General features: G+C 56.1%; 3 protein-coding genes across 3 annotated transcripts; 1 reads left to right on the top strand and 2 right to left on the bottom strand.

The window, feature by feature from the left end:
• Positions 1-630: 630 nt before the first annotated feature.
• SDRG_06970 (hypothetical protein) lies at positions 631-1,089 on the bottom strand (the record flags this gene model as incomplete). Its single annotated transcript, XM_008612784.1, has 3 exons — positions 631-645; positions 707-972; positions 1,029-1,089. 3 exons carry the CDS (start codon positions 1,087-1,089, stop codon positions 631-633), a joined length of 342 nt encoding a protein of 113 aa, XP_008611006.1.
• Positions 1,090-4,242: 3,153 nt separating this feature from the next.
• On the bottom strand, positions 4,243-5,237 carry SDRG_06969 (hypothetical protein). The gene is made up of 2 exons (XM_008612783.1): positions 4,411-5,237; positions 4,243-4,356 (listed from the first exon to the last, which is right to left on the bottom strand). Exons 1-2 carry the CDS (start codon positions 4,768-4,770, stop codon positions 4,246-4,248), a joined length of 471 nt encoding a protein of 156 aa, XP_008611005.1. The 5' UTR covers positions 4,771-5,237; the 3' UTR covers positions 4,243-4,245.
• Positions 5,238-6,372: 1,135 nt separating this feature from the next.
• Positions 6,373-6,851, top strand: SDRG_06968 (hypothetical protein; the record flags this gene model as incomplete). The annotated part of the gene is made up of 2 exons (XM_008612782.1): positions 6,373-6,678; positions 6,729-6,851. The coding sequence occupies 2 exons, from the start codon at positions 6,373-6,375 to the stop codon at positions 6,849-6,851; spliced, it is 429 nt and encodes a 142-aa protein (XP_008611004.1).
• Positions 6,852-8,614: the final 1,763 nt, after the last annotated feature.

Genomic DNA, 8,614 nt, shown 5'->3' with positions numbered 1-8,614 from the left:
CGCGAGCTCCTCGAGCGCGAGCGGCGCGGGAAGCTCACGCACGACAACTGCGCCATCAGTTGACCTATTTTTCGATTCGATCGACTACCTGCAACCACAACGCTGCCGTCGTTGTCCCTGCTTCCTCCGCCTAGTTAGTATTCGGAGCGCCCTAATCTAAAGAAATGCCATAGAGTTGTTGCGACTTGGTTGTCCGTCGGGCACACGGCCGCCGGTCAGGTGCTCTTTGCACAGGCCGCCAACACCGAAGCGTCTCTCCTTCGCGCTGCGCACTCTCGGCTTGCTCGTTAACGGTGCGCTGCGCGAAGGAGAGTCGCTTCACAGTCGATGGGCTGTGCATAGAGCACCTGACCGGCGGCCATGAGCTCTTGGCTCATACGATCGGACGTCGCAGCGCATGCGTTTGCCGCCAAACGAGCGGCCGTGAACATCAGACCAGGTCATCGCCCCAGATGGATTTCCGAGTCGCCTCAGTGGCGATGCTAGAACCCAGCACCTCTGCGAATGTGCTTTTGCATCGACGAGATGCTTGCCACCCGGGCCGGTGTGGCCGGCTTGTGCCATGTTCGGCGTAGCAGCACAGTACCATTGTATCAACTAATACTAGCGGCATGGCTATCATATTGACACTTACTGGTACACACACTACACATACATGTATCACACGTTTGTCCTACAACCCACAAGCACGGGCGGCGCAGGATACGCGACCGACGCGGCTGTTGTCGCACTTCTTGACCACCGAGAGCATGTCGGCTGCGCGTAGCCCGTCTTGCCATGCAGAACAACTGGGCACTCGGCGTTGTCGGAAGAGCGCCTTGATCCACGTCACGGGCTTCGTCGACGGCGCCTGGTACACGGCACCAAAGCTGCAGCCGAGCGAGATCGCGGCCACGAGCTTCGTCCTGTTGGTGAAGGGCACGAGCGCCTCCCCGAGCAGCTGCTTGTAGCGGAGAAGGACCGGGCCGACGTCTGGGCAGTCATTGACGGTGGTCGTGTTGGCGCCGAGGTTGGCCCCGAGCGTCCACTGCCGTTGGCGGCCGGAATGAGGCGGTAGAGGTCGTTGATGGCGGCCTGCTTGGTCGTCATGAGGCAGGCAGCCGCAGCTTGGAGGTACAAAATGGGCTCGTTGGTCAAGCCAGGCGTTGCGGTTGGGTCGCAGCAACATCGCTGTGGTGACGGTCGGTTCTGTGGCGGTCAAGGTGGCGTTCTCTGTGTCGTACCCCTACCCTCGCCGAGAGGTTCAACGTTCGTCGCGTGAGTCAAGTCCAACGTGCAAGGTTGGCAGTCAAAGATGCATCGAATATCGGTTCCGAGTTCTCTTGGCTGAGAAAGAACGGATCGCCGCTCAATATATCACATTGTGTTTAGTCCAATAGCGAGGTTATGGCTACTTGCCTCTCATGTGGCCAGCTACTGTACTTCAAGGTCGTTCATCGTCCTCAGTCTAAAGCACCTGGCGACCGGCCGCGAGGACGACACCGTGCTTCTCGATAGCAAGGCGGTAAGGCCACGGCAGCGGCGAGCACTGCTTAGACGCGCCATTGTAGAAGATGGGAGGATGGTGAGCGCAGGAACTGCTCCGGATGTCGATGACGCATCATCAAACAAAAAGATCCTCACCTGAAGCGCGAGGGATGCCGAACTTGAGACCCCGCATTTATCGGACGCTCACACTTGAACCTACTCAACATCCAATGGCGTGTGGCGCACAAACTCGCGCGCAGCAAGTTCCTCACCACGTCGGAAGCTTTTTGCTGGCCGCAGCTGGACTATTCACGGTGCCCTGTTCTGCCTGTGCACGGACAACATGCACGTTTGGCTGGGCGTACCATGCAATGCCATGAACGATGTCCTGAGCTTCGCCCCGGGTTACGTACAGCTAAGTTACTTGCGACGGCGCTCGTGCCGTTTACCAACAAGACGCCGGGCCCTACGCTCGTGGCCGCGAACTCGCTCGGCTGCAGCTTTGGTGCCGTGTACCAGGCGCCGTCGACGAAGCCTGTGACGTGGTTCGACAGCCATTCGTTTGCGACTCCCCAAGGCCCTCATCCGAGCGGCGCCGAGTGCCCGAACGGCGCGTGGCTTGTCAAGCCCTATCCATCCCAACAGGTTGAAGTTGCGACGCGCCCAACCAAATGTGCATTAGTATAACCAGTCAAGCGTCGTAGGGCGACGACAAAAGAGCCAGACGAGTGAATGAAGAAGGAGATTACTAGATTACTAGTCTCCACGTACCGGTATGCAAAGCCTTTGTGTAACAGCGAAGATAACGCGAAACACGTTCATACATATAACGAATCAAAATTCTTTGATGCCACGTATTGCAACTACTCTTGAGTGAAAGAAAATAGGGGCCGTGGGTTTCCATAGCACAGCAATCATCAGCGGGCTTGCAGCTTCTCGCATTTCACGCATGAGCAAGGCGCGTTGCAGCAGTTTCGGAGATTTCAAAAGCGCAAGACCAACTACATGTGACAGTTTGTCACGTCACCCGATGACGCGACGAGAAAGCAGACGCATCGCGTCGTGCGATCGATCGACCGAGCCTGCGTCGATGCGCTGATGTCGCCTTGGATACAGCGCTTGCAGTGAGTACGTCTTGCCCTTCGATGCCGACAGCTATTGCTGTCACCACACTTCATCGGCTCGGGGCCACTTTCGTCGCAGTCCGAAGGTAGCTTCTCAAAGCTGCTGTACGACCAGCTTCAACTATTCAAGTGAAATGATATTCGCGATGATATATTTCGTGGTATGCGTACATTGGGTTGCTCTACAATCGTCACTGCTGAATCAAACCATGTCAGTGCTGTGAATGGAAGTGGGCTTTGCGTTTGCGATGGAGGATTTGAAGCGGAAATTCTTGGAGCACGATAGCAGTAGAGATGTCCGCATAACAAATGAGGGTGGCCGTGTTCTCTGCCTCGTAACCCTACCCCACCGATAGTTTCATGTTGCGCCGTGTGTCCAGCCAAACGCGCATGCTGTCAATGGTGGAATTGGGAGCTCCCTTGGCTGAGAGAGAACGGGCCGCAGCTCCGTATATCGCACAGCGTGCAGATAGCTGTGCCGTCACCGATTCCGGCCATCTACATGCGCCAAGCCCGACATGAATGTGTGGGAGCTGCAGCAATCGTCAAGGAGCGTTTTGAATCGCATTTCAATTGGAAGAAGGTGCCTGGGACGCCGAGCGTACACACCCCTGCTATATCATCTCCCGACGAAGCAAAAGATCGCCGCTCGGCACGTGCCCAACGACAGGGCACCGAGGAGCAATCGAATCCTCCGACAATGGGAAGCGTTCGTTGGAGCTACTTTTGCGAAACTCTTTCTTCTATGAGTGTTTAGGGTGCATTGAGGGAATACGCAGCAAAGAATAACTACGTGATAGGGTATTTCTCTTAAAACGGCATAATGGAACCTGTTCTGAGAGCTTGCAAATCGCAATTCGACGCCACATATATGTCCCCGAAATGCACAAGGCGCCTGCTCACCCGCATGGCCACCGCCCACTGCTGCCTGCGCGACTTGCGACGCCATCGACAAGCCCAACGCGACGACACGCTCGCCAGCAAGCACGGTGCAGTCGAGTGCCAGGCCATTGCGCGCAGGACACCCGCGCCCAAGAGTCAAAGAAGGCGCCACGAAGCGCTGGCAGCGGTCTTTACGGTCTTTACCACGATCGTGGCGCCATTGCGCAGGAATGATGCCAGTCCGAGGTCACTCACCACGCGCGCATGGTCAAGTTCACAATGCAAGCGGTCCTTTGAACTCCGCAATATGAGTGAAAGTGAGGACACGACGTTTCGTAGGCTATGGCTTTTGTCTGTTGTCGATGTGCTTGGTCGGAGTCTCGGATGTATGCCTCACACAAGTTCGTTTGAAATGCACCCAACGCGAGCACTCCTCCATCGGGTGGAGTACAGAGCCTGCGTACAACCTCGTGCGAGCTATCGCTATGTGAGTGGATGTCTCGGCTCACCCCCAGCGACCACCTTCTTGTACTTCTAGCCATAGGGTCGCGGCTTCTTGTATCGCACGCGTGAGCAAGGTGAAAAGGCACGACGTTTCGTAGGCTGAGGTTCGAGTACAGGAGTCTGTATCGCGCGAGCTATCGCTTTGCGAGTGGGTTCTACCACGAGATGGATCGCTGAGCTCATTTCCAACGACTACGTGCTGGTCCAATTGTGCTAGTATGCATATAGACGTAGCAAAGTCCTTAACCCTTCAACGCCTGAAGTTAGTTTATGCAAATATGACTTTACGAGAAAAAACGTTTGATTGATTGAATGTTATATGGGGACTACATCTCGAGCCGGTGGGCCGAGCTGGCGATGTAGTTAAAGGGTTGGCGCCCTACAATAGGATATGAAAACGTGCAGAATACAAGAGAAAAATGTATATGCATACCGGGACAGGTGCCCACTGGCACAAGGGTGCGTGGGCCAAGAAGTTGATGCACGCGGTGCCAGCTCTCGGGAGGATCGCCACCTTGGAGGCTGTGAGAGCGGCCTGGATGATCGGCGGGAGCTCTTGGACGAAGCCGAGCTCCGCTGCCTTGAGCAACACTGCCTGGAGCAGAGGCGCGTCCACGATGAGACCGCGCGCCGTCGTGTCGGCGGCAGCATCTGTCGCGCGCGAGACAGGCGCGGCGGTGGTCGGATCCGAGACAGGCGCGGTGGCGGTTGCGTCGGCGACAGGCAGCTCGAAGATGGCCAGAGCGACATTCGAAACGATGATACCGAGGCGCAAACCGTCGACGTCCTCCATGCCCGCGAAACACACCTTGGGTGTCAAGAACGCCTCGCTCGTAGAGCAAATCGAAGCGAAGCGGACCTGCGCGCCGCCGGTTGCATAGACGACGTACGAGGTCTGCGCCTTGCAGAAGCGCGCTGCCCCCGTGCTTGGAGATGCCTGGCCAGTCGCTGGCGGCAATGGCCTCGGCGAGCTTCTTACGCGTCCGTGTTCATGCGCGGTCGAGATTTGCGAGGCCTGCCTTGGCCATCGTCGCCGTCATGGCGTCCAGATCGGCCTGAGCCAGGACCGTCGTGAGCTACGGCGGTACGTGCTGCCATGGTCATGCGCGCGTCGTGCTTGGTCTTGAGGCGCTCTGCGCCGTCGTCCTGCGCCGCCATGCTGCTGCAAGAGAGCGGCCATCGCGGCGCCTGCGGACTGCTGCTGATACTGAGTATGTTGTGGGGTCCACGCGAGCAAAGCAATTTTGACGTCGATGAAGTCGAAGTATAAGTGTTTGAATTTAAAACTCGCATGTCCATCAAACTAATAATATACCAAGGACTCAGATCTTAGTATACGCAGCGTTCATTGTATTGTGGTGCAAAGTCGCCGTTGAATTGTGCTGGACTTTAATAAATCCTCGACAGCTCCCTCGACCTGAAGATGTTAGGCGTTTTGTATGCAGTCAACTCGGCCAATGACGTGGCGCATTTCGAAGGGAATTGGAATGATGGTCTTACACAAGCCAGCGACTCGTTCCTTCTTGGCCCCGAGTGCTCGAAATGCACTACTAGTAGTACTAGTACATGCGTACATGTAGCATATATCGAAGGACTTTGATGCGAGCGTCGAGCGACTAAAACGTCTCCTTCAACTAGCCGGTATCTCTCGTTCCGACGTACAAAAGCGAGGTCAACGACGAGTCCATAGTCGAGGTACATGGTGTCGTACACAGACGGCCAAGCGCAGAGACCAAAGGGATTCACTTCGTTGCTATTTGGGGATTAAGTGCTCTCCTACTGGTGCGTGTGTATTCCTTCATATCTCGGCTCATTTTTTGTGAGCCGCTCGTCTGATTCGTGCGTCTGCAAACTCTAGTGCTGGGCTACGTGCTCATCAAAAAGTGGACATGTCATTCGCGTCGAAAAGGCGAGAAGCGACGAGGTCGACGGTCCTTGGTGGGGACACAATGGTCGCTTCTACACTGCCTACGGCCACCACTGGCCACTGGACGACGCTCCATCCGCTGCCAATGTCGGGTTCTTCACCGCCATGCAGAGCAAGCTTGATGCGTATTTGGACTCGAAGTGCTGCCACACGGACATACAAAACCCCGCCTGCTGGGGCTGCCCAAGTTGCGTGTGCGAATCCATGGGTGCATTGCCAGGTCACTGATTGGTCAGCTGTTCCAATCACAGCGCGTTCCATTGGCCAGCTTTTGCCGGTACAGTGTACGAGTTTCGCACATGAGCCGCAAGGACATGCCTGCTGACTGCAGCCCACTGACGCTTAGCCCATGCTTTCTCAGATGGCACTGTATGAGTGCCGCCGCTGTCCAAGACCAGCGGGCGATCTCAGCTGCATCCTTTGACCAAGAGCAAGGCCGAGACTCTGACGTCATTGAAGAAGCACACGATGCTCGCACCTCGTGACGAGTTCCAGGCCGACGCGGTAGCCGCGAGGGTCATTGACCTCGACAACAAGCTGTGCGTACATATGATCGAGGTCGACATCGCCTCACCTCGACACGACGACGCGCTCAAATGCAGCGAGTACATGTACCTCGTCTCGAGTCCTCAAGGTGGCGACGGCGACACGGCCCGCAACCCGTCACCCCACCTCAAGAGCTTTCGCCTGGAGAAGTTTGCCGTCGAGGCAAGGCACCCCAGACTTGACTCGCTTGTCGCCGACTACTGGTACATGCGCCAGCTTGACGCTGCCGTACGCTGCGACAAGCTCTCCCCCTGTACAACCTGGACCGACGAGCCAAGTACAATGCGGTCAAGATGCGTCTCGGTCATGAGCCCATCGATTGGGTGCACACGAACGAAACCGCGTGGATGGCCGCTACCCCGACCTACGGCTACAGCGACCTCCTCCTCCACAGCACGTAGCGCTACGCGCCGAAGCTCGAGGACGACCAAGTTTTGGCCCGCATGCGCGTGGCCAAGCGCTGCGGCCAAACGTGAGTCGAGTACGCGCATTCCATGCACTACCTTCCGCATATCGCACGCATCCCGAGCAGTCCTCGTCATTTCTTGCAGCTATGCGTGTCCCGAGCATACGGCATTGCTCGTCGCTCGCCTTGATAAATGCCGACGCAGCGGTCCCGCCATGTTGGACGAGCTCATGCAGCGCTTGTCACTGCTACTGGGTCGAGTTGCTCTTACAGCCCTCGATATCGAAGCGGCAGCCGCAAGCCAACATCGGGTTTCAGCGTCGCGCCAGCAGCCAGTGCAGCAACGAACACCGCCAGGACGACGCGCCCGGGCCAATACGCGCGTGCCCAACGACCGCTTGGCCGTCAAGTGCCACGCCAGAACGACCAACACAAGGACGCCGGACTCGGGACCGACGCGCCCAACGACATTGCGAATCCACGCAACTGCGCAAGCACGACGTAGGCAAGGACGCGTGCCAGGCCGAGCCCCTGGCTCTGAGGCGACAAGAACCCGGACCACGCATGTCGACATGACAGGTGCGAGAACGACCAGCGTCGCAACGACGATGAAAAAGAAGGCCGAGATGCGAGCCACCAAGATGACGAGACCTAGAGCAAGAGCCACAGTCTCGGCACGACGACAAGCGGCGAGAAGCCAGTCGGACAGGCCGCGTAACAAACAATTGCACTTTCATATTTGCATTCTTACATCTCCGACCGTGTCGCGCCACAGCAGTCTTTACAAACCTCCAAGCCGAGATCGCCTGCCGCGATGGCCAAGCAGGTCGCCGTAAGCGTTCTCTGCAGCCTCGTTCCAGGCTCGTGAACGCTCGTGACCAATCTCTGAGCCCATTTCCAACGACCACGTGCTATGCATTCGGGCGTAGCAAAGTCTCCAAGTTAGTATTGCTAATATGATTTTACGCGAAATACGTTTTGATTGATTGAATGTTATTGGGACTACAAAGCGAGCCGGGCGGGCCGAGCTGGCGATGTAGTTAAAGGGTTGGCGCCCTAAAATACAAAATGAAAATGTGTAAAAGACAAGAGGAGAATGAATAGTGGGGTTCAAATTGTATGTAGGTTCTTGTAGGAGTATATGTAGGAAAAATAACGCCACGTGATTGGCCAAAATGGCCGTGAATTTCGAGGTTTCCTACAAGTCGTCAGAGGCTTTGTATCTTCGAACTACGACGATTTCTACATATAAGAGCCAGTTCTTTCATATACCTCCGAGGCTATATGAAAGAACTGGCTCTTATATGTAGGAAAAAAGAGTTGGCTTGTAGGAACAAAAGGCAACATCTGGAGCAAAAAGAGGATCTTTCATTCGTCGTCTGCACGTTAGATATGCCTGGGAGCCGAAGGACGAGATCGACCTCTTCGATCGGATAACCCGCATCTAGAACCTCCTTGCGTGCCGAGGCGAGCTGCTTCGCTATCTCAATGTTCTTGAGGCGTAGGTCGGCCTCGAGAAGCGATGTTTCCATCGCCATCTTCGACTTCTCCAAATCGAATCGACTCTCGTCTAGCTCGACTCGACGCATGTCGACCTCTGCGCGGCGTTGCTCGCCAGCCGCTGGGTTTCCAACCAAGCTGCTCAAAGACGCAAACGCACCCTTCGAGCTGTTCTGCTTCTTGTTGGACATCGTGGGAGTGAATGGTGCCGTTTCCCGGTCGAGTCGTTGCCTTGGGTGTTCTCTGCAAGAAGAGCCG

This window comes from Saprolegnia diclina, assembly GCF_000281045.1.
Source record: "Saprolegnia diclina VS20 unplaced genomic scaffold supercont1.19, whole genome shotgun sequence".
In the NCBI taxonomy this organism is placed as follows: Eukaryota; Oomycota; class Saprolegniomycetes; order Saprolegniales; family Saprolegniaceae; genus Saprolegnia; species Saprolegnia diclina.
Note: the sequence above shows the minus strand (reverse complement) of the source record. Positions and strands in the feature narration are given on the sequence as shown.

Bases quoted from the DNA above. Each gene is read 5' to 3' on its own strand.
- SDRG_06969 (XM_008612783.1), bottom strand. From the start codon at position 4,770: ATGGAGGACGTCGACGGTTTGCGCCTCGGTATCATCGTTTCGAATGTC. The intron at 4,357-4,410 runs GTATGCATATAC...ATCCTATTGTAG, and splicing joins GCCAGTGGGCACCTGTCCCG to GGCGCCAACCCTTTAACTAC.